This window comes from Mustelus asterias, chromosome 24 (genome assembly GCF_964213995.1).
Source record: "Mustelus asterias chromosome 24, sMusAst1.hap1.1, whole genome shotgun sequence".
Lineage (NCBI taxonomy): Eukaryota > Metazoa > Chordata > Chondrichthyes > Carcharhiniformes > Triakidae > Mustelus > Mustelus asterias.
In genome coordinates, this window is record NC_135824.1 from 3,350,269 (window position 1) to 3,376,320 (window position 26,052).

At 47.7% G+C, this 26,052-nt stretch overlaps 1 protein-coding gene across 1 annotated transcript in view; it reads right to left on the reverse strand.

Annotated features, from left to right (window-relative positions):
• Positions 1-26,052, reverse strand: part of frmd5a (FERM domain containing 5a) — a 258,483-nt gene that overhangs the window by 34,761 nt on the left and 197,670 nt on the right. The window contains exons 10-15 of the mRNA XM_078241189.1: positions 24,822-24,910; positions 23,380-23,443; positions 22,665-22,756; positions 18,406-18,480; positions 17,371-17,439; positions 16,563-16,669 (exon numbers count right to left, since the gene is read on the reverse strand). Of these exons, the coding sequence (XP_078097315.1) occupies positions 16,563-16,669; positions 17,371-17,439; positions 18,406-18,480; positions 22,665-22,756; positions 23,380-23,443; positions 24,822-24,910 (496 nt within the window). The remainder of the gene's footprint in view (positions 1-16,562; positions 16,670-17,370; positions 17,440-18,405; positions 18,481-22,664; positions 22,757-23,379; positions 23,444-24,821; positions 24,911-26,052) is intronic.

A 26,052-nucleotide genomic window follows, 5' to 3' on the forward strand; every position in this document is an offset into this window, starting at 1 on the left:
ACTGTCGCTGGGTCAAAATCCTGGAATTCTCTCCCTAACAGCAGTGTGGGTGTACCTACACCTCAGGGACTGCAGCGATTCAAGAAGGCAGCTCATCACCACCTTCTCAAGGGCAACCAGGGATGGGCAATAAATGCTGGGCCAGCCAGCGACGCCCATGTCCCGTGAAATAATTTTTTAGAATGTAGGAAATGCAGCAGGCAATTTGTGCACAGCAAGATCCCACAAACTGTAGCAGATAAATGACCAGGTAATCTGTTTTAGTGACGTTAGTGAGATAAATATTGCTGGGAGGGCCAGCGATCGGGCCGTGGGGGGGGGTGTGCGGTGTGTGTGTGAGTGAGACAGCCGACGATGCGGGGGTCGCGAGGCTTGTCAGCGATCAGGAGGCCATCAGTGCGGGGTCGCTGTGCCTGTGCCGATCTAGGCTCTGACAGATCAGCGCACGCGCAGTGGCCCTCTCAGCGCGCACTGATTTCAGCCTCTCTAGCGGGGATAGGCCCTGCCCCTGAAATCTAATAATATTCAGGCTTCTCCCTCTGCAGTGCACAGAGTGGGAGAATCTTCTCTGAACTCCCACTGAAAAAAACAGCATGAATTACTCTAGTTTTCACACAAATTCGATACTTTGAATTTGTTTTGGGAGAATTCTGGCTCAGGTTTGTGCTGTGTTGAGTGTTTTGCTTGCAATAAACTGGAGAATTGGTCTGTTGAAGATGTTTTTAAATAGATTTCACTGAGTGGCAGCGACATGTGCTGCACAGGCTGATGAAGATCAGTCTCGGTTACACCCGGGCGATTGTCTCTTTAGCTCAGAGCTTGTTGGCAGCTTCCTCAGGAAGAGAGAGATCCTTTCAGGCAAGTGTTTGGGCACTGTCAGCTTGTATACGTGGTCTCATGCCAACGCTGCTGTATATTGTGGGGTGGTGATGTCATAATGGTATCGTCATTGGGCTAGTTATCCAGGGACCCGGGACGATGTCCCTTTAGGGAAGGAAATCTGCTGTCCTAAGCTGGCCTGGCTCCAGACCCAGAGCAAAATGGTCGATTTCAACTCAAAAATAGCCGAGGAACAACTCCGTTCAAGGACAATTCGTACATTAAATATTGACCCAGCCACGCCCACGTCCCATCAATGAATGTTTGATAGGTTATTTCAGTGGCTAAGGGGGTGTCCACAGGTAACATCCGCACTCCTGTGTCAAAGGATCCTGGGTTTAAATCCCATTCTTGAGCTCTGCGCACCAAACCCAGTCTGAAGCTGCCAGTGCAAGGACTTCCTCCTCTTCTCAGGCCGCCCCTCCAAGTTGAGGGTGATTTGCTTCCACCCTAAAGATGGGTTCTCAGGAGCCCAAAGTGTGACCGACAGTCTGTGTCACTGGTGGGGTAGACCATGGCTGGAGGAGTGGGTGGGTGAGATGCCTGAGCGGGTGAGGTGCCCGAGTGGATGAAGTGCCCAGGTGGGTGGGGTGCTCAGGTGAGTGGAGGGGTGGGCTTCCCCAGGTGGGTGGGGTGCCCGGGTGAGTGGGTGGTTGAGATGCCGGGGTGGGTGGAGTGCCTGGGGAGCTGGGTGGATGGGGCGCCCGGGTGGGTGTAGTGCCATGGTGGGTGGGGGTGGGGTTCCCCGGGTGGGTGGGGTGCCCGGGCGGGTGAGGTGCCCAAGTGGATGTAGTGTCCGGGTGGGTGGGGTGCCCGGGCAGGTGGGTGTAGTGCCTGGTGGGGGTGGGGTTCCCCGGGTGGGTGAGGCATCCGGGCGGTGGGTGGGGTGCCCAGGTGGGTGGGGTGCCCAAGTGGGTGAATGGGATGCCGGGATGGATGGGTGTAGTGCCTGGGTGGGTGGGGTGGCCGGTGGGTGGGTGGGGTTCCTCGGGTGGGTGGGTGTAATGCCTGGGTGGGTGGGGTGCCCGGGTGAGTGGGTGGATAGGGGTCCCCAGGTGGGTGGGGTGCCTGGGTTGCCACATGTCTTTTCACTGTCGATGTTTTGCTTCAGTTTGCTCTCGCCAATGAAACTCGAGGAGTTCAGCTCCTTCCCGGGTGTTTTTCCTCCACTTCGGACAGTCTGGGTTTTGGGATTCCCAGCCACTGGTGAGGATGTTGCACTTTTTCAAGGAGGCTATGAGGGTGTCCCTCAAGAGTTTCCGCTGCCCTCCAGGTGTTGGTTTGCCACGTCGAAGCTCCGAGTGGAATGCTTGTTACGGGAATTTCGGGTCTGGCGTGTGGACAATGTGGCCCCGCCCAGCGGAGCTGATCGAGTGCGGTCAATGCTTCAATGTCCGGAATGTCGTCCTGTGCAGGTGTTGGTGTGCCTATCCTGCCCAAGGGATTTGCAGCATCTTACAGAGGCCGGTGACACTTACCCAGAGGGTTTGAGGTGCCTGATGTACACAGGCCACGTCTCTGAGCCAGATAGCAGGGCGGGTATCAGCATTGCTCTGTAGACCATGAGCTTGGTGCCAGGTCTGAGATCAAATACACTCTTCCTCAGGTGACCAAAGACTGCGCTGGCACAATGCTGAACCTCGTTGGCGAGGTCTGCCCATGTTGGCAGTTGGCTCCTAAGGTACGGAAAGCGGTCCACATTGTCCAAGGCGAGCTGTGGATTTGATAAACGGGTGTGCAGGAGCAGTGCTGTATTGCGGGGGCAGGTTGGTAGAGATCCTTTATGGATGCTTAGTGTAAGGCCCATGGTCCTGTATGTTTATGTTTGTTCATTTATGGATCATGGGCATAGCTGGCTGGCCAGTATTTATTGCCCAACCCTAGTTGTCCAAGAGCAGTTGAGAGTCAACCACATTGCTGTGGCTCTGGAGTAACATGTAGGCCAGACCAGGTAAGGACGGCAGATTTCCTTCCCTAAAGGGACATCAGTGAACCAGATGGGTTTTTCCAACAATCGACAATGGTTTCATGGCCATCGGTAGATTCTAATCCCAGATTTTCTTTTATTGAATTCAAATTCCACCATCTGCCGTGGCGGGATTCGAACCCGGGTCCCCAGAACATTAGCTGAGTTTCTGAATAAATAATCTAGCGATAATACCACTAGGCCATTGCCTCCTCAAGGTGTGAAGTTGTTGGTGATAGCCTCCGAGTGTGCGCAGACACAAGCATCGTCTGTAGTACAATGACAGAGGCTCGGACGACCTTGGATCTGGCCTGCAGTGATGGAGGTTTAACAGATCCCCGTTTGTTCTGTAATTTAGCTCCACGCCAGTGGAGAGCTTGCTGAAGGAGAGATGGAGCATTGCAGCAAGGAAGATTGGGAAGATTGTTGGTGCAATGACACAGCCTTCCTTGTCCCCAGTCTAAATGTAAATTGGGTCTGTGGTGGATCTGCTGGTCACAATCACAGCCTGCATATCATTGTTTAGCAATCGGAGGATGGTGACAAACATCACAGTTCACATTGTCGATGGCCTTTGTGAGGTTAAAGGTCACGTATAGGGTTGATGCTGTTCCTGCGTTTCTCTTGTAGTTGCCGCATGGTGAAGACCATGTCCATTGTGCCCCCTAGAGGGTGGAATCCACATTGCAACTCTGGGAGGAGCTGTTCAGCCACAGGGAGAAGGTGATTAAGGAAGATTCTCACAATGACCTTCCCTGTGGCTGCTGCAGGGGAATTCCTCTGTAGTTATGGCAGACGGACCTTTTTGAAAATGGTCACGATTACAGCGTCTCGCAGATCATCATAGAATCCCTACAGTGCAGAGGGCGGCCATTCGGCCCATCGAGTCTGCACCGAAAACAATCCAACCCGGGCCCTATCCCCATAACCCCATGTATTTACCCTGCTAATCCCCCTGACACTAAGGGGCAATTTAGCATGGCCAATCCACCTAGCCTGCACATCTTTGGACTGTGGGAGGGAACTAGAGCACCCGGAGGAAACCCACGCAGACACGGGGAGAACGTGCAGACTCCACACAGTGGAGCGGCACAGTGGTTAGCACTGCTGCCTCACAGCGCCAGCGACCTGGGTTCAATTCCTGGCTTGGGTCACTGTCGTGTGGAGTCTGCACGATCTCCCCATGTCTGCGTGGGATTCCTCCGGGTGCTCCGGTTTCCTCCCACAGTCCAAAGATGTGCAGGTTAGATGGATTAGCCATGACTAAATTGCCCCTTAGTGTCAGGGGGACTAGCCAGGGGAAATGCATGGGGTTATGGGGTCAGGGCCTGGGTGGCATTGTGGTCGGTGCAGACTCAATGGGCCAAATGGCCTTCTTCTGCACTGTAGGATTCTATGATTCACAATCATCCAAGGCTGGAATCGAACCCAGGTCCCTGGGGCTGTGAGGCAGCAGTGCTAACCTCTGTGCCACCATCTGCCTGGCATGTTCTCCTCATTCCAGAAGTCATGCATTCGCACCAATAGTGTCTCTCCGCCATGGTTTAATGCTTTGGCAGGGATTCCATCTGCTCCTGAGGCCTTGTTGTTCTTCAGCTGTCGAATGGCATTTTCAACCTCATACCGGGTTGGGGTTGTGCTGAGATGGTGGTGGGCAGCATGCTGTGGGATGGAGTCAAGGACAATTCACCTTGAAGACAGAGTCTCTGCTGAGGAGGTCTTTGGAGTGTTCCTTCCAGCAGGCACTGACTGCCTCACTGCCTTGGCCAGCGGTGGGGTGGGGTCAGGTGGTCCTGCCCTTGCGTGTCCTGGTTGTTGGGTAACTGCTGGATATCCTGCATCTTCTCCACCCACCGTCTGTCCTTTAATTTGTGGGCTTGGCTGGAGCTCAGCTGTCTGTGGAGCTGCTCACTTGCTCTCGGGTTGAGTTACTGAAAAGCCTCGCGATTGCAGGTTAGCAGCTCCTGGGTCTCCAGGCCATTTTGTTCGAACCAGTCTTGGTGTTTCCTGATCTCTTCACAGGCGCTGATTATGGAAGGACAGACTAAGCCCCATGGACATTCTGTGTCTGGGTCACCAGAGTCATCAGGGCAGCAGAGAGGCGTTTGTTGAATAGGCCCGTTATCAGGAACTTTAGTGCCTCAGTGGTGATTTTCCCGCAGCTTTGCTTCTGCTGCCATTGCTGCTTTGGGGCAGCATTAATGTTGATCACATCAGAATAGTTGTTGGTCCATCCAGCGATCACTGGCTCCCATCGCGGTGTGAGTGACAGGCACATTGTTGCAGTCTCTCGCTCAGATGATGGAGTCAAGCAGGTACCTGTACTCTCCTCACCAAATCCTCATGTTTTTACTTCGTTCTTCTCACTAAAGTCTCACTCTTTATGTCCCGTTCCCCTCACTGAAGTCTCGCTCCTTATTCCCCGCACTCCTCGATGAAGTCTGAAATCCTCTGTTCCTGCAGCAGTGAACAGAGACTTGGCTGAGCACCAAATCATCCGTCCTCCCTTGCAGCAGCGGCATGGCGTGAATGGCTGGAGAATCCTGGCCATGGACTTTACACCCTGCTCTCCCCGCTGAAATCTCGCTCTTAATCCCACTCTCCCCGCTGAAGTCTTCCTCTTTATTCCCCTCTATCTTCACTGAAGTCTCGCTCTTAGTGCCTGTTATCAATTTAAAAGCGTTGCAGTTTGCTTTAAGCTGATAAAATGATTTGGGGCAAACAGAATCAAAAGTTATGGGGAGAAAGCAGGATTAGGCTTTTGAGTTGGACAATCAGCCATGATCGTGATGAATGGCGGAGCAGGCTCGAAGGGCCAAATGGCCTCCTCCTGCTCCTATCTTCTATGTGAAAGGATTCTCTGGGAGGCTAGGGAGGAGATTGCAGAGCCTTTGGCATTGATCTTTATGTCGTCATTGTCTACAGGAATAGTGCCAGAAGACTGGAGGATAGCAAATGTTGTCCCCTTGTTCAAGAAGGGGAGTAGAGACAATCCCTGGTAATTATAGAACAGTGAGCCTTACTTCTGTTGTGGGCAAAGTTTTGGAAAGGATTATGAGAGATAGGATTTATAATCATCTGGAAAGGAATAATTTGATTAGGGATAGTCAGCACGGTTTTGTGAAGGGTAGGTCGTGCCTCACAAACCTTATTGAGTTCTTTGAGAAGGTGACCAAAGAGGTGGATGAGGGTAAAGCAGTTGATGTGGTGTATATGGATTTCAGCAAAGCGTTTGATAAGGTTCCCCACGGTAAGCTATTGCAGAAGATACGGAGGCATGGGATTGAAGGTGATTTAGCGGTTTGGATCAGGAATTGGCTAGCTGTAAGAAGACAGAGGGTGGTGGTTGATGGGAAATGTTCATCCTGGAGTTCAGTTACTAGTGGTGTACCGCAAGGATCTGTTTTGGGGCCACTGCTGTTTGTCATTTTTATAAATGACCTGGATGAGGGCATAGCAGGATGGGTTAGTAAATTTGCGGATGACACTAAAGTCAGTGGAGTTGTAGACAGTGCGGAAGGTTGTTGCAGGTTACAGAGGGACATAGATAAGCTGCAGTGCTGGGCTGAGAGGTGGCAAATTAAGTTCAATGCGGAAAGGTGTGAGGTGATTCACTTTGGAAGGAGTAACAGGATTACAGAGTACTGGGTTAATGGTAAGATACTTGGTAGTGTGGATGAACAGAGAGATCTCGGTGTCCATGTGTATAGATCCCTGAAAGTTGGCACCCAGGTTGATAGGGTTGTTAAGAAGGCGTACGGAGTGTTAGCTTTTATTGGTAGAGGGATTGAGTTTCGGAGCCAGGAGGTCATGTTGCAGCTGTACAAAACTCTTGGCCGCACTTGGGAGTATTGCGTACAGTTCTGGTCACTGCATTATAGGAAGGATGTGGAAGCATTGGAAAGGGTGCAGAGGAGATTTACTAGGATGTTGCCTGGTATGGTGGGAAGGTCTTATGAGGAAAGGCTGAGGGACTTGAGGCTGTTTTCATTAGAAAGAAGGTTAAGAGGTGACTTAATAGAGGCTTACAAGATGATCAGAGGATTAGATAGGGTGGATAGTGAGAGTCTTTTTCCTTGGATGGTGATAGCTAGCACGAGGGGACATAGCTTTAAATTGAGGGGTGAGAGATATAGGACAGATGTCAGAGGTAGGTTCTTTACTCAGAGAGTAGTAAGGGTGTGGAATGCCCTGCCTGCAACAGTAGTGGACTCGTCAACATTAAGGGCATTTAAATGGTTATTGGATAAACATATGGATGATATTGGAATAGTGTAGGTGAGATGGGGTTTAGATTGATTTCACTGGTCGGCGCAACATCGAGGGCCGAAGGGCCTGTACTGCACTGTAATGTTCTATGTTTCTATGATTTGATGGTGATGTCGTTAGGGTGTTGCCACAGGCTGTTTTTTTTTAAATTTCAGTTCTGTACTCTATGTGGGAAAGAGCGACTGGAATAAATCTGTTGTTGTTGGTTTAAATCTGTGTGTGCAAACCATGTCATTTTCCTTCTGTTAAAACCCACGACCTCTAACATGAGAACATTACAGAAAGAAAATTGGCAGCAAGTAGGTGAACATCGAGAAAAGATCCTAAGTACAGGAGTGAAAAATTGCGGGTCCTCCCACTCCAAATATTAGAAGACCGGGAAGAAGCAACAACAGGATTAAAGATATAAATGTCAGTGGAGAAAGACAAATGAGAAAAACACTCTCTGTGCGGTTTTTTTCACAGAGAAGGGTGAAATTCCAGTCAGTATCTGGCAGATTTAATAAGAAATGGATACTTTGCTTTACATTTGCTGGGGACATTTGAAAGAAAAAATATATAAAGTCAATGGTATCCAGGGTTAAAAAGGGATTACTGGGAAGACAGTAAAAAATACATATACTCAGCAGTCTCGAGTCACTTGTAACTGCAAGGGAAATGTTGGGCCAGTTTAGAATCCATGGGCCCTTTCAATGAAGAAAATGAATCATGGAGTTTCAATGCAGAACATTTTCTGTACTTTGTACAAGTGAATAAAATTGCAAACAAGTTGCTTAGAGAAACATAGAAACATCGGAAAACTACAGCACAAACAGGCCCTTCGGCACACAAGTTGTGCCGAACACATCCCTACCTTCTAGACCTACCTATAACCCTCCATCCTATTAAGCTCCATGTACTCATCCAGGAGTCTCTTAAAAGACCCTATTGAGTTCGCCTCCACCACCACTGACGGCAGCTGATTCCACTCGCCCACCACCCTCTGTGTGAAAAACTTACCCCTAACATCTCCCCTGCACCTACCCCCCAGCACCTTAAACCCGTGTCCTCTCGTAGCAGACATTTCCACCCTGGGAAAAAGCCTCTGAGAGTTCACCCGATCTATGCCTCTCAACATCTTATACACCTCTATTAGGTCTCCTCTCATCCTTCGTCTCTCCAAGGAGAAAAGACCGAGCTCCCTCAGCCTATCCTCATAAGGCATGCCACTCAATCCAGGCAACATCCTTGTAAATCTCCTCTGCACCCTTTCAATCTTTTCCACATCCTTCCTATAGTGAGGCGACCAGAACTGAGCACAGTTGCTTGTACCAGCTTCTCTCAGTACAATAGGAAGTAAAACCTTTAATTTGCTCTAGAACTTGGTTCATCCAACAAACCAGGAACCAAAATTTGTGATGACTTGAAAAAGATCCTTGAAGAACATTACTCTCCAAAACCACTGATCATCATGGAATGTTAGATAGGATGTATGCGCATTTAGAAAGGAATAAATTCATTAACGATAGTCAGAATGGTTTTGTGAGAGGGAGGTCATGCCTCACTAACCTGGTGGAGTTTTTTGAAGAAGTGACTAGAATGGTTGACGAGGGAAGGGCCGTGGATGTCGTCTATATGGACTTTAGTAAAGCGTTTGACAAAGTCCCTCATGGTAGGCTGGTGAAAAAGGTTGGATCTCATGGGATAAAGGTGGCTAGATGGGTGGAGAACTGGCTTGGTCACAGAAGACAGAGGGTGGTAGTGGAAGGGTCTTTTTCCGGCTGGATGCCTGTGACTAGTGGTGTTCCGCAGGGCTCTGTATTGGGACCTCTGCTGTTTGTGATTTATATAAACGATCTGGAAGGTGTAACTGGGGTGATCAGTAAGTTTGCGGACGACACAAAATTGGCAGGACTTGCAGATAGTGAGGAGCATTGTTAGAGGCTACAGAAGGATATAGATAGGCTGGATATTTGGGCAAAGAAATGGCAGATGGAGTTCAATCCTGATAAATGCGAAGTGATGCATTTTGGTTGAAAGAATGTAGGGAGGAGCTATACGATAAATGGCAGAACCATAAAGGGTGTAGATACGCAGAGGGTGTGCAAGTCCACAGATCCTTGAAGGTGGCATCACAGGTGTAGAAGGTGGTGAAGAAGGCATATGGCATGCTTGCCTTTATAGGATGGGGCATAGAGTATAAAAGTTGGGGTCTGATATTGCAGATGTATAGAACGTTGGTTCGGCCGCATTTGGAATACTGCGTCCAGTTCTGGTCGCCACACTACCAGAAAGATGTGGAGGCTTTGGAGAGAGTATAGAGGAGGTTTACCAGGATGTTGCCTGGTATGGAGGGGCTTAGGTATGAGGAGAGATTGGGTAAACTGGGGTTGTTCTCCCTGGAAAGAGGGGAGACTTAATAAAGGTGTATAAAATTATGAAAGGCATAGATAGGGTGAACGGTGGGAAGCTTTTCCCCAGGTCGGTGGTGACATTCACGAGGGGTCATGGGTTCAAGGTGAAGGGGGGGAGGTTTAACACAGATATCAGAAGGACATATTTTACACAGAGGGTGGTGGGGGCCTGGAATGCGCTGCCAGGCAAGGTGGTGGAGGCGGACACACTGGGAACGTTTAAGACTTATCTAGATAGCCATATGAACGGAGTGGGAATGGAGGGATACAAAAGAATGGTCTAGTTTGGACCAGGGAGCGGCACGGGCTTGGAGGGCCGAAGGGCCTGTTCCTGTGCTGTATTGTTCTTTGTTTCAGGTTCCATCAAAGGAATCAGGTGGAAGGCAAAAGCATTGCTCAGTTTGTGGCAACCTTAGAAAGGCTGGCACAACATGGAGTTCGGTGAGTCATTAGAAGATTCACTTCGAGATTGTCTAGATTGTGGCTTCTGAAATGAGGCTATCCAAAGAGGATTGCTTACTGAACATGCTTTGACTTTAAAGACAGCAGTAGAAATCAGAGTGTCGATGGAACTGGCTAACGAGGCTTCACAATTTGGTGGAGGAATGAAGATGGGAACTGCCCATAAGAAGTCAAAACAGCAACAAGCATGTTCATAGATGTGCAAAAATGTGCCAGTGAATGCTGGAGCAAGGATAGTCAATGCAAGAATTGCAGCAAAATGAGTCACATTGCAAAAGTTTGTTGGTCTAGACCAGCTTCCCCTGAGAAGAATATTCAGAAGAAGAATCTAGGTATCTTCAAGAAGAACAAGTTGCATCCCATAAAAAGAATTTACAAAATGGAAGAGAAGAATTCCAACTGTGAAGAAAAGAAAGCCCAGAAATATGATGAAGAGCTTCAACTGAACATCTTATCCATACGGGATGAATCACATAGATTCTGGGTGATTCCAAACTTAAGTGGACAAAACATTAGGATGGAGGCTGATACTGGTGTTGCAGTATCTTTAATTCCTGAGACTACATACCAACAAAAGCTGAAGCATTTTCCTTTGAAACCAGCTAATGTGATTTTAAGGACACACACAGAAGAGATCGTGCCATTAAGAATTTGCATCATAGTCAACGTAGAATTGATGGACAAACAGTGGAGTTGCTTCTCCATGTGGTCCATGGTAATTTTCCAGCTCGATTTGAGAGATTTTGGTTGGAGAAGATTAAGCTTAAGTGGAGTGCTGTTAACCGACTGGACAATGTCGAAACAGACCTACAGCACCTTGTGGATAAATACAAGAGTGTATTCGAAGAGACACTTGGCTCAATGAAGGGAGTTCAAGTGAAACTCAAAATAAAACCTAATAGTCAACCAAAACGTTTCAAAGCAAGAACAGGGTCATATGCAATTTGCCCCAAAGTCAAATTAGTGCGACTTGTTAATGCTGTGTGTTAGAGGCAGTTACAATGAGTGACTGGGCTACCCCCATCATTCCTGTCATGAAACCGGATGGTTCTGTTCATATTTGTGGTGATTTTAAAATAACCATAAATCAATGCTGTGCGCTGATCAATATCCACTTCCTTTAATTGAAGATTTGTTTGTTGATTATCAGGTGGGCAGAAATTCAGCAAGATTGATTTTTCACAAGAATATTTTCAGATGCATGTAGCTACTGAGTCACAAATGTTGCTTACCATCATTACTCATAAAGGTCTTTGATTTATTATTGTCACATGTATTAGTATACAGTGAAAAGTATTGTTTCTTGCGCGCTGTGCTATAGAGACAAAAAATACTGTTCATAGAGAAGGAAAGGAGAGAATGCAGAATGTAGTGTTACAGTCATAGTTAGGGTGTAGAGAAAGATCAACTTAATCATAGAATCATAGAATCCTACAATGCAGAAGGAGGCCGTTCGGCCCATCGAGTCTGTACCACCCACAATCCCACCCAGGCCCCATCTCCCTACATTTACCCTAGCTAATCCCCTTAACACTAATGGATAATTTAGCATGGCCAATCCACCTAATCCGCACATCTTTGGACTGTGGGAAGAAACCGGAGCACCCGGAGGAAACCCACGCAGACATGGGGAGAATGTGCAAACTCCACACAGACAGTGACCCAAGCCAGGAATCGAACTCAGGTCCCTGGTGCTGTGAGGCAGCAGTGCTAATCACTCTGCCACCGTGCCGCCCTATGCAAGGTAGGTCCATTCAAAAGTCCGATGGCAGCAGGGAAGAAGCTGTTCATGAGTCGATTGGTACGTGACCTCAGACTTTTGTGTCTTTTTCCCGACGGAAGAAGATAGAAGAGAGAATATCCGGGGTGCGTGGGGTCCTTAATTATGCTGGCTGCTTTGCCGAGGCAGCGGGAAGTGTAGTCAGAGTCAATGGATGGGAGGCTGGTTTGCATTATAAAAGATTGCCCTTTGGAATAACATCCACCCCAGTCCTATTCCAAAGATCGATAGATTAGATTTTAAGTGGTCTCTCTGGTGCGCAATGTTACCTGAATGAGATTCTAATTACAGGGTCCAGTGAACAAGGTCACTTGGATAACTTAGAAGCCTCATTGGAACATCTTCAAGCACATGGTCTGTGCATCAAGAAAGAAAATGACTTTTTCCAAATGTCACTCAGTATTTGAGTCACGTTATTGAGAGCAAAGGTCTACATAAAGCACTTAAAAAGCTGGATGGCTATTTTAGAAACACCATGTCTGGCTAATGTGATGTAATTTAGGTCCTTTCTAACATTAGTAAATTATTCCAGCAAATTTGTTCCTAACTTAACTTTGTTATTGAAGCATAATTTACTATATGAAGTAATCACGGGACTGGACAATGGAATGTGAGAAAGCAGACAAGGATGTCAAAGATACCTAGCAGCAATCTGAAGTATTGGTTCATTTTAATCCGAAGCTACCATTACTGCTTTCTTGCGACACTTATGAAACAGGGGCAGAAATTTCAATATTATGCCTTTGGGAGAAGAACGACCCAGAGCTTTTGCTTTACGTACTCTGACTAGTGCTAAATCTAACTACACTCGGCTAGAAAAAGAAGCATCGAGTAGAATTTTTGGCGTACAAAGGTTTCACCCTTATTTATATGGCTGTCATTTCACATTATTTACTGATTATTGACTCTTAACTACTGTTAGGTAAACAATCATTAGCTGATAGCTGAATGATATTATGGTCGCTGATCTTACCTGCACACTCAGTGCCACGCTGATGCATTATCATGCTTACCTTTACCTATTGAGCAGATGCCACCAGCTAGTTTTGCTAATATTCGCTAGTAGATCATTTTCCTGTGGCAGCTTCTCAAATTCAGAGATATACCTGAAATGATCCCGCGAGGGGAAGGTGATGGATATGGTGTTGAAAGAAACGATGGGTGGAACGCATCGCCCACATCCTGATCTGAAACCATACGTATCAAGAATGCTTGACACCGTCCAAGTTGGGTGTTTATTGTGGGGAACCCAGGTGTTCATTCCTCCTAGGCTGCATGGAAGAATTCTTGAACAACTACATGAAGGGCATTCTAATATAGTCCGGATGAAGGAGTTAGCATGTGGTTATTTCTGGTGGCCGGGTCTGGATGTTCAGATTGAAGATAAAGTTGGAAAGTGTCAATCCTGTGCACAAATAAGAAATACACCACCCTTGTCTCCATTACACTCTTGGGAGTGGCCTAAAATGTCATGGCAATGATTATATGTAGATTTTCTTGGTCCGTTTGAGAATTACATGTTCTTGGTCATAATTGATGCACACTCAAAGTGGCCAGAGGTTGTGATCATGAGATCTACTACATCAAACCATTGAAAAACCTGACAAAATATCTTCAAGATTTGGTAAACTGGAACAGATTATGAGCAATAATGGTTCACAGTTTACTTCACAAGAGTTTGAAGGTTATCTCGAAGTAAATGGTATTTAGCATATAAAATCTGCACTTTATCATCCATTCATCAATGGATTAGCTGAAAGATTTGTAATCCTTGAAACATTCTTTAAAATAGCAATGTTCATTATCATATCATGTGAATAGCTTTTTGGTATCTTACTACTCACGCAACTATCCAAAGTTAACCTCCATTACTAGACTTAAAGAGAAAGTTGAGAACTACATTTGAATTGTTATTACTTCCAGAAACTTCAGAGATAGATCAACAACAATCTCAAGCTGCTAGACAAGTGAGGGCAAAACAATGTTCATTTCAACAAGGAGATCGAGTGTTAGCGTGTAATTATGTCATGAGTGAGAAATGGGCACCAGCCGTAGTTTTTGCAAAAACAGGTCCAATTTCTTACAAGGTTGAACCCGAAGATGAACATGGCGACGCCATGCTGACCAATTGTTATCATCTCAAAATGATTTCTCCGCATCATCTCTCAAAGTGTCAATTTCTTTAGTCCCTAGTGCTTTGAATACTACCACGGAAGATTTAGTTGAATCTTGAGTTCCCTGATGATTGTGTCTTTGCCATTATACCGAGTAAAAATGATACAGAATTAGTATCTCGCTCTTTTTACCGCACTCTCCGCACTGAAGTCTCACCCTTTATACCTCGTTTTTCTCGCTGAAGTCTCGCTCTTTCTACTCCGCTCTCCTGGTTGGTAAACAACATCCGTAGAAATGTCAGGGCAGCAAGCTGATAGTCTCCGGTGCCCAGCTGAGAATTTCTCTTTGAACTATGTTCAGAGTGTGAGATTTTCTTCTTTACAACGCCAGCTCAAAGCCGTTACAAAAACAGATATTGTTTCCTCAAAAGATTTAACAGGAGCCACCAATTAGTCTCTGGGGCTAGTGAAGCGTTCACAGTTTAAATGTTTTAGAAAGTGAATGAGCCAACAACTTTTGCATCGTGTGAATAAAGTCAAGCTGAGGCCTCTGGGACTTGGTGCCATTTTCAGCCAGTCTCCTAGACATTTACAGTCAAACTGCGGCAGTGACTGAGGAATGTGACCCCAACCATTGAGGAATCTCTGACCCAATCCCATTGATCCAGGGCTTTATCCATCATCCACAATTAGTCTGATCAATCACACAATGGATTTAAAGATCTTCCGCTAAAGAACAAAAAACAAAGAGAAATACAGCACAGGAACAGGCCCTTCAGCCTTCCAAGCCTGCACTGACCACGCTGCCTGACTGAACTAAAACCCCCTACCCTTCCGAGGACCGTATCCCTCTATTCCCATCCTATTCATGTACTTGTCAAGACGCCCCTTAAAAGTCACAATCGCATCTGCTTCCACTACTTCCTCCGGCAATGAGTTCCAAGCACCCACCACCCTCTGTGTAAAAAACTTGCCTCGTACATCTCCTTTAAACCTTGCCCCTCGCATCTTAAACCTATGCCCCCTAATAATTGACTCTTCCATCCTGGGAAAAAGCTTCTGACTATCCACTCTGTTCATGCCTCTCATAATCTTGTAGACTTCTATCAGGTCGCCCCTCGACCTCCGTCGTTCCAGTGAAAACAAACCAAGTTTCTCCAACCTCTCCTCCTAGCCAATGCCCTCCATACCAGGCAACATCCTGGTAAATTTTTTCTGTACCCTCTCCAAAGCCTCCACATCCTTCTGGTAGTGTGGCGATCAGAATTGAACACTGTATTCCAAGTGTGGCCTAACTAAGGTTCTATAAAGCTGCAACATGACTTGCCAATTTTTAAACTCAAACGCTGTCGAGTTTCTGCGAGTTATATCAACATGGTCCAATGGGCTGATTTAGACTACCGAGTCTGGGTATTTTTAAATGTCGGGGGCTTACCCCTTCTGGTTTCCTCACACAGTCCAAAGATGTGTGAATTAGGTGGGTTGGCCATGCTAAATTGTCCATTAGTGTCAGGGGGATTAGCAGGGTAAATACGTGAGGTTACGGGAATAGGGCCTGGGTGGGATCATTGTCAATGGGCCAAATGGCCTCTGTCTGCACTGTAGGGATTCTATGGATTCAATACCTGCTACCTTTGAACTCTCTGTGACCTTTTACCCTGAGGTGGAGATGCCAGCGTTGGACTGGGGTAAGCACAGTAAGAAGTCTCACAACACCAGGTTAAAGTCCAACAGGTTTATTTGGAATCACAAGCTTGCGGAGCGCTGCTCCTTCATCAGCTGAGGTTTACCCTGGTTCAAGAGTCAAGTTGCCTGGATCTGAACCATCCACAAAAGCAGGCCGCACCCCCAGGTCTTTGTGGCGAGTTCCCACCTACTGCCCCTATTTGGCGGGTACATGACACAGTGTGTGGTCACGGAACTCAGCGCTAATCACTTGTACCAGCGCTGCCCCAGTGAAACCTCACCCAGGTCTGTTCATTCTGGTAAATCAATTACGGTAGCTCGGTGGCACAGAGCCTGCCTATCACTAAAAAGCAGGACGTTGTCAAAGCTTTTCATCATGCACTCATCAGGACAAAGACAAGAATGCCAAATTTCAAATATTCACAACAATTTATAACACAGTAGGAAAGGGTGCTGATTGGCTGTCAAGTCGACTCTGGTTGACCAAGCCGTAGCCATGGAGAAACTCACAAGCAATTCAGAAATGGTGCAAGACTCGATCATCCTTCATTTATTTCCAGAGAATGGGTCGTGTGTATGAATGTGTGTCACTTTTAGCAAGTGGGAATGAGCCACAATTACTCTAAATTTAGCTCAGATGAATGCAAAAGTGCAGCCAATTGATTGACACTTGGAACATTAGACTGTACTCAGCACTCAGTTGAAACAACTGGCTGTTATTTGAACACATTTTCACTTTAAATTAGTTTAATTCTGCTATTTTTAGACCCCATTTTCGTCAATGATTGATTACGATTGGTTACACTACCTGGCGACCCTCGATGAGATATTTCATATTTGGATTCATGCAAATGAGCGGAATTTAAGCCGAATTCCAGTGAAGACTGGTGCACATCCCGGTCCATTTTCCCAGTTGTGCCTCTGCAGTGGGAACGCCCCGTCCGGACCTCTGACCCAATCCCATTGATCCGGGGCTTTATCCCTCATTCTAAGCTGGTCCAAACAGACCTTACCTTCCATGATGGAGATGTGCACTGCTCTCCGGCGCGTCCTGGGCACGCTACTCAATCTCGACCCGTGAGAAATAGAGGGGCAACTGCGACTGGGGACCAGACCTGATCTGTGGAGGGAGAGACACAAGCTCAGGGTGAAGGAGTTTCATTACGACTAGTGTCAGTTGGCAGAACTGACTGGTGTGTTAGAATGTTTATACGCCAACAGTAATATAATGGTCATTCGAATGGATTAATTATGGGCAGTGAAACCCATGAGTGGTTACTTCAGGTTACTGCAGACAATGACAGCCATTAGTTGGGTTAATGGTAGTCATTATGAGTTACCGATAGCTTCTATGAACCAATTACAGTTAACATGGGTGGCTGGTGAAAGAGTTAGTAGTTGATGATGAGTGAAGCAGTTACTGAGATTCAAGCTCCAATTGACATGGGTGAAATGTGAAGAGGGCAGAGAATGAACTGTAACTAGGATATGTAAAAGATCGCAAATCAGAAAGAGAGCACAGAGGAGGGAGTGAGCAAAAGGGTATCGCAGAATAAAGCAACAGACAGAGGGCCAGAGAGAGATCAGAGAATACGGAGATGACGTGATGGCATCACCTAGAAGAAAACACAGGTTATGATAGAACAAAGCAAATATATCAGATAGAGCATGGACTGTAGTAAATACAAACCAGAGAAGGGTGAATAGCAATGGTGATGAGACAGGCAGCTTTCTCTCCAGGTTTTCTGTTCAACAATCAAGCTTTGCCCAAATTTCTCAAATAACTGTTCAACTTGGAGTCACTCGAGTGAAGATTCTTACCTGTGAATTTCCGGGGGACTCCTTTTAATCTTTGCACTCGACTCGATCACTTCCTTTGCGACTTTACCACTGAAAGCAGCAAGAATGGAGCCATAGAGAGAGTCAGTGCACGAGAGCTAACAGTGAGACACTAATTCCTCCTATCATTGACCTGTCACACTGGGATACAGAGCGATATAGACACTCCTCATTCCTTGCCATCCTCCTCAGGCACAGAATAAGGAGCCCATGTCCTGTGTTCTTGCAGATGGAGATGTGTGTGGGGCTAATCAGCCATACCATAATAATTGTCTTCAATTATCTCTATGCTTCAACTAAACAGCTTCCAATGGCCATTTGTAACTAATGCCAGTTAAATGTCATTTTGAAAGATGCAATGAGATTGCTCCGTTTTCAAAGCAATTAGAAGATTTTATTTTTCTTATGGCTGAATTATCAATTATAAGATCTCCTTTCCCATCCAGCCCTCCATCCTTAACTTCTGTACAGAGGCCCGTTGACAACATTAAAGCCTTCGAGTTAGTGCCTTAACACCACGGCAACAGTGACCATCGGCCTTGGCTCCAAAGCCCGAGTGGGAATATCTCCTGACCATTTTGGTCCAAATATTTGGGAGGCGATGGCCTAGTGGTATTATCGCTAGACCATTAATCCAGAAACTCAGTTAATGTTCTGGGGATCCGGGTTCCCCAATCCCGCCACGGCAGATGGTGGAACTTAAATTAAATTTTTTTAAAACCTGGAATTAAGAATCGACTGATAAGCATGAAACCATTGTCGATTGTCGAAAAAACCCATCTGGTTCACCAATATCCTTTAGGGAAGGAAATCTGCCGTCCTTACCCGGTCTGGCCTACATGTGACTCCCAATGAACAAGGGCAACTAGGGATGGGCAATAAATGCTGGCCAGCCAGCGACACCCACGAATGAATTTTTAAAAATTCTAAAGCCCAAACCGACCTGGCCTTCCTTCCATTACTGTGCCTAAATGAAGTGTTAGTGTTCAGTAGCCTCTACTTACTCTGACTATTTACCTGTATCGAAACCGACTTCCTTTGAAGAACAGATTGCTGCTCGAAACCGTTCGAACCTGACTGGATTTTTCAAATCTGTTCAAGGGCAGAAAGAGCATAAAATATTCAAATCCACTACAGCCACTCTGCATCCTCAAACCCCCTGCTCCCCCCAGAGACCACCTACTGACCACCACTCTGCATCCTCAAACCCCCTACCCCAGAGACCACCCCCTGCCCCCCACTCTGCATCCTCAAACCCCCTCCCCCAGAGACCACCCCCTGCCCCCCATTCTGCATCCTCAAACCCCCTCCCCCAGAGACCACCCCCTGCCCCCCATTCTGCATCCTCAAACCCCCTCCCCCAGAGACCACCCCCTGCCCCCCATTCTGCATCCTCAACCTCCCCGAGACCACCCACTGCCCCCCATTCTGCATCCTCAAACCCCCTCCCCCAGAGACCACCCCCTGCCCCCCATTCTGCATCCTCAACCCCCCCGAGACCACCCACTGCCCCCCATTCTGCATCCTCAAACCCCCTCCCCCAGAGACCACCCCTGCCCCCCATTCTGCATCCTCAACACCCCCCCCCCCCCCCGAGACCACCCCCTGCCCCCCACTCTGCATTCACAAACCCCCTCCTCCTGAGACCACCCACTGCCCTTCCCGCTACCTCCACAATGATGTGGAGATGCTGGCGTTGGACTGGGGTGAACACAGTAAGAGTTTTAACAACACCAGGTTAAAGTCCAACAGGTTTATTTGGTAGCAAATGCCATTAGCTTTCGGAGCGCTGCTCCTTCGTCAGATGGAGTGGAAATGTGAGTCTGACGAAGGAGCAGCGCTCCGAAAGCTAATGGTGTTTGCTACCAAATAAACCTGTTGGACTTTAACCTGGTATTGTTAAAACTCTTACTCTATCACTCAACCAGATCCTGTAATAACAACCTGCATTCATATAGCCTCATTACTGTGGTAAGAATCTCCTGCAATGCTGCACAGGAGAGTTGCAATGCAGAATGTTAAACTGAGCCACATAAAGAGAAATATGAGGACAGGTGACCCCAAGCTTGATCAAAGCGGTAGGTTTGGCGGAGCGTTTTTAAAAGGAGTTTTAAGTAGCATCTTAAAGGACAAGAAAGAGATGCAAAGGTGCTTAAGGAGGGATTTCCAGAGCCTGGAGACCAGGCCGTGGCTGCCAATGGCGGAGCGGTGAAAATCTGCAAAGCTCCAGAGGCCAGAACTGGAGGGGAGGAGGGATCTGAGGAAGTTGGAGGACTTGAGGAGATGACAGAAATAGAGAGGGGACAACGCCATGGAGGAATCTGAAAGCCAGGGAGGCGTTGCTGGACCAGGAGTCAGTGCGAGTCAGTGAACACAGCGGTGGTGGGGAACAAGGCTTGGTACAGGTGTGGACAGGGACAGCAGGGTTTTAGATGAGCTCATGTTTACAGAAGGGTGGAAGTGACCGGCTGGGATAGCACTGGAGCAGTCCCGTCTGAAGATAACAAAGGCATGGATGCGAGTTTCAACAGCAGATACAAGGCATTGGCGAGACCACAGTTCGAATGCTGTGCGCAGTTCAGGTCTCCTTATCTAAAGAAGGATGTAAAAGTATTGGAGGTGGTTCAGAGGAGGTTTACTCGATTGATGCTGGGAATGAGTGGGTTACCTTATGAGGAAAGGTTGGACGGACTGGGCTCATTTCCACTGGAGTTTAGAAGAGTGAGGGACGAATTGATTGGAGTCTATCTGATCCTGAACAGTCTTAACAAGGTGGACCTGGAAAGGATGTTTCCGTTAGTGGGTGAGTCCTGAGCGAGAGGGCACTGTTTTAAAACTAGCCGTCACCCACCCAGAACAGAGACGAGGAGAATTATTTTTCTCTCAGAGGGCTGTGAGACTTTGGAACTCTCTGCCTCAGAACGTGGAGGAGGCGGGGTCACTGAATATTTTTAAGGCAGAAGTAGATGGATTCTTGGTGCTCTGACGAAGTGTCATCCAGACTCAAAACGTTGGCTCTATTCTCTCTCCACAGATGCTGTCAGACCGGCTGAGATTTTCCAGCATTTTCTGCCTTTGTTTCAGATTCCAGCATCCGCAGTATTTTGCCTTGGATAGCTTCTTGTTGAGTAAGGGAATTAAAGATTGTCGGGGGTAGATGGAGAATGTGAAACTCAACAGAAACAAATCAGCCGCGACTCTATTGGATGATGGAGCAGTCATGAGGGGCTGAATGGCCTAATTCCGCTTCTATTTGGTATGTTCATATGTTTGTCTGGGTTGAGGCAGGTGTAAAGGTGGGTAATGGTATGGAGGTGGAAGTAGGCGGTATTGGTGATGAGGCCACTCGGGGGTTGGAAGTTCAGCTCAGGATTAAATAGGACACCAAAGTTTGTAAATGCATGGCAGCAATGTCCACACAGAAATGTCTGTTCAGTATCACAATTACTGTATTAATGGATTGAGTCTCTGCCTGAAGGCAGCAAGGTGGCACAGTGGCACACTGGTTAGCACTGCTGCCTCACAGCGCCAGGGGACCCGGGTTCGATTCCCAACTTGGGTCACTGTCTGTGTGGAGTTTGCACGTTTTCCCCGTGTCTGTGCGGGTTCCTTCCGGTTTCCTCCCACAGTCCAAAGATGTGCGGGCTAGTTGGATTGGCCATGCGAAATTGCCCAGGGAAACTAGCTAGAGTAAACGCCTGGGGTTATGGGGATAGGGCCTGGGTGGGATTGTGGTCAGCGCAGACTCGATGGGCCAAATGGCCTCCTTCTGCACCGTAGGGATTCTATGATTCTATGACTGTCTTCATCCTGAGCCAATTTTCTTGGCAGTTTTTGTGCATTGTGATTTGCCATTGCCTTTCCCTCCTGGGGGCAGGAGGGCGTGGAGGCAGCTGCCACGTCTCAGCTGCAGAATTGAACCCACACTGTTGGTGTTACTCTGGACATCACCCAAGCTAACTGCACGAACCATCCACCCAAACAATAACTAGAGAAGAAACATTCAGGTCATTTTCCATGGTGACATTAGAGAAACATTCTTTTTGATACATAACTGACGTATAGGGATCAGGGGTATCCTCCTTTCATAACATGTCCATACTGATATCATAGAATCCCTACAGTGCAGGAGGCGGCCGTTCGGCCCAAAGAGTCTGCATCAATTCTCTGACAGAGTATCTTACCCAGGCTGTCTCCCCCACCCCCGCCCTATCCCCATAACCCCACACATTTAGCATGGCTAATCCACCTGACCTGCACATCTTTGAACTGTGGTTGGAAACCGGAGGAAACCCACGCAGACACGGGGAGAACGTGCAGACTCCACACAGACAGTGCCCCAAGCCGGGAATCGAACCCGGGTCCCTGGCGCTGTGAGGCAGCAGTGCTAACCACTGTGCCACCACGCCATAGCTTAATGACTGGTTCCCATGTCTCTGACTCAGAACGCTGGGTGGGGGGGGGGGGGGGGGGTTTCAAGCCCCACTCCAGAGGCAGGAACACAAATCCCATATTGACACGCTCAGCGCAGTACTGAGGGAGTGCCACACTGTCTGCATTACTGCCTGTACTGAGCCCAGAGACATGGCACCGACAGCACTCCCAGCAACACACTTCAAAACAGAACACACAAGGTGGCAAATCGTAAAACAGAAGGGAAGCTTCAGTCTGTGATGCTGGTCGGTATTTCTCCCTATCCCGTGTCACTAATCAATTCGGCAACCACCCCATTCACAGACAATGCGGACGTCACTATGACAGGGAGTGTGTGAGGTGAATGCCATTGATGTCTTTAAAGCGAAGCTGGATAAACACATGAGGAAGACAGGAATGGAATGATATGGTGGTGGGGGATGGGTGGGGCGGGGGCAGGGGAGGTGAAGTTAGGAGGGAGGGGCACAGGAACAGTCAGAAACTTTTTCCCAGGGTGAAAGAGTCAATTACTAGGGGGGGCACAGGTTTAAGGTGCGAGGGGCAAGGTTTAAAGGAGATGTACGAGGCAGATTTTTTTTACACAGAGGGTGGTGGGTGCCTGGACCTGGTTGCCGGGGGAGGCAGTGGAAGCGGATACGGTAGTGACTTTTAAGGGGCGTCTGGACAAATACATGAATAGGATGGGAATAGAGGGATATGGTCCCCGGGAGGGTAGGGGGTTGTAGTTAAGTTGGGCAGCATGGTTGGTGAGGCTTGGAGGGCCGAAGGGCCTGTTCCTGGAGCAGTTGAGATGATTGGTCAGTTCCTGAGCTGTAATTAACCTGGAATGACAAGACACTCACTTGTAAAATGCTTGATTTTCCACTCCACACTTCCACAGGTGTTTGCACGCTTCAGGTGTTGGTGCAAAGTACGTCAAAATAATCTTTGATTCCTGATAATGAAATAGTGAAAAATTCACTGGTTAGAAGGCCCGCGGAAGAGAATTCTGACCTCACATAGCCCCACTTGAATAATTTCACAAAGAACAGGAGGAGAGATCGTGATGTCGGGAAGAGATCATCACACAGATGACAAAGGAATAGAAGGATGTGCTGATTGGCTGAGATGAAGTAGGTGGGAGGAGACTCATGTGGAGCATAAAATCCAGCATATACTAGATGGGCCGAATGGCCCCGTCTCTCTGCTGTAAATAATCTGCAATTTTGACCCTTCATCATCGCTGGGGGCAGAATCCTGGAACGCCCTCTCTAACAGCACTGTGGGTGTACCTACACCACGTGGACTGCAGCGGGTTCAAGGCGGCAGCTCACCCCCACCTTCTCGAAGGAAATTAGGGATGGGAAACAAACACTAGCCGAGTCAGCGATGCTCACGTGCCGAGAATTATTTTTTTTAGATACTAAATATAATTCTGGCTGTTCCGTTCTGTCAGATATTGAATATAAAGCCTACTGATCTCAGCGATGAAAGTGTAAATATTTTGGCAGTGATTGGATGATGAACCACATTCACTTTAACATTTGCAACCAATGTTTAAACAGAGTCAGCATTTACCTCTTTCTGAGTTGCGTATAAATTAAATGTTTTCCCTTCAAACTTCATCTTGCTGACATCAACCCTGTAAAAGTCAGAGTGCCTCTGTTAATTGGAACATTGTGGGACTTCACTCTATATGCAAATAGATTTTAATTTCCATCAGCGACATGCATAAAGGTTCACAAATCTGAGGAAATGATTTTCCGTGAAGTCGGAATTCTTGCCGTAGTCGTTCCGAATGTTGGCCAGGGTGCTGCTGGTCGGTGGAGTTCTGATTGGTTCAAAATCTTAAGGCGGAAGTTTCCGGCCACGCTCGCCCCAAGACAGGAAAATCCCACCCGAGGTCAACAGGCCTTTGCACGGTCCGCAGCCCCCGCACCCCCCCGCCCACGATAATTCCCGTGGCGGACGGGACGGGAAAATCTCTCCCTTATTGTTTCCCACAGAGGAACACATCAACCATCAGACAGTCTGGTGAGATCTTACCGTCCGTTCACGCCATGCTCCCAGTGCAGGGAGGTCAGAGAACTTGGCCGAATCTCCGGGTGGGATGGGAAAATCCAGCTGAAGTTAAGGGTGGCAAGAGCCCGGCCGACAGCTACTTGCTGTGGCCCCAGGCAATCAGTTTGTGATCATGGTTGGACTGTCTCCAGCCATCGACACTTTGGGCTGGGTCGGATTCAGCCCATTGCCAGGCCGACTTAATCACTGGCATTGGCAGCAAGGGCGAGCTGCCAGTTTCTGATTGGACGCATCTCTCTGTGAGCGGGTCTTCCACTGCTGGGCTCCTCAATCGTGGGGAGGCCCAATGGTGGCCATTTAAGTGCCTGAAGGGCATTGGATTCCATTGAACCCATTGACTGTGGGAGGAAACCGGAGCACCCGGAGGAAACCCACGCTGACACGGGGAGAACATGCATACTCCACACAGATAGTCACCCGAGGCCAGAATTGAACCCGGGTCTCTGGCGCTGTGAGGCAGCAGCGCTAACCATTGTGCCTCTGTGCCACCCCTTTCACTAACACACAAGCAATGGAGATATAATTGTTTCTGGTTAATGAGAGCTGGAAAGACTCCAGACTGGAGTACAATGTGTACAGTTTGTAATAGGGACTGGGGATTCCCTCCAAGCCACTCACCATCCTGATTTGGAAATATATCGGCTGTTCCCTCACTGTCGCTGGGTCAAAATCCTCCTTCCCTAACAGCACTGTGGGTGTACATACACCACATGGACTGCAAAGATTCAAGAAGACAGCTCACTAGCACCCAGACTGGGTAAAGGTCACTAGCAATGGGTAATAAATGCTGGTCTAGCCAGAAACACCCACATCCCATGAAATAATTTAAAAACTGCTAACTCGCTATTGTGTTTGATTCAGAACAATGTAAGCGTTGTATCTACGTAGACGGAACCACCAGGAGATAATTAACATTAAACCAGGCACTGGCCACTCACCATTTTATAAAATGAATTCTCTTGTTTCCCTGAAGCACCACAAATCCAGACGGGGTAAAGGCCAAAAATGCTGCGTTTCCTGAAACATCCTACAGGAGAAATGCTCATATTCAGAAATCCAGGAATTTGCTGCCAAGATTTGTGTTAACTTGTTGATATTGTTTGTGTCCTTCACTGCACCATAGAAAGCATTTGTAGACATAGACAGCTTGGTACGGCTCCTGCTCTGCCCAAGACCGCAAGGAACAACAAAAGGTCGTGAATGCAGCCCAATCCATCACGCAAACCAGCCTCCCATCCATTGACTCTGTCTACCCTTCCCACTGCCATAGAGTCATAGAGGTTTACAGCATGGAAACAGGCCCTTCGGCCCAACTTGTCCATGCCGCCCCTTTTTTTTAAACCCCTAAGATAGTCCCAATTGCCCGCATTTGGCCCTTTTCCCTCTGTACCCATCTTACCCATGTAACAGTCTAAACACTTTTTAAAAGACAAAGTTTTACCCGCCTCTACTACTATCTCTGGCAGCTTGTTCCAGACACTCACCACCCTGTGTGTGAAAAAATTGCCCAATTGTCTCGGAAAAGCAGCCAGCATAATTAAGGACCCCACGCACATCGGACATTCTCTCTTCCACCTTCTTCCGATGGGAAAAAGGATACAAAAGTCTAAGGTCATGTACCAACCGACTCAAGAACAGCTTCGTCCCTGCTGCTATCAGACTTTTGAATGGACCTACCTCGCACTAAGTTGATCTTTCTCTATACCCTAGCTATATCTGTAACACTACATTCTGCATTCTCTCATTTCCTTCTCTATGAACAGTATGCGTTGTCTGTATGGCACGCAAGAAACAATACTTTTCACTGTATACTAATACATGCGACAATGATAAATCAAATCAAATTCACATTTCCTCACCTCACACCGCACCGTATGACACATGGTTAACGTAAATCTTTCTCTCCCCACTCCCAGGCCAACACTAACCCTAACACAGCAATCAATACATCAGGATCCAGCACACACTGTCTACATTCCAGTCATCCTAGATACAAGAGTGGTGAGGGAGCGGGAGGGAGGTAGGGAGGAAGCTGGAGGGAGGGAGGGAGCGGGAGGAGGGAGGGGGAGAGGGAGGGGGAGAGGGGGGAGGGAGGGGGAGAGGGGGGGAGGGAGGGGGAGAGGGGGGGAGGGAGGGTGAGAGGGGGGAGGGAGGGGGAGAGGGGGGAGG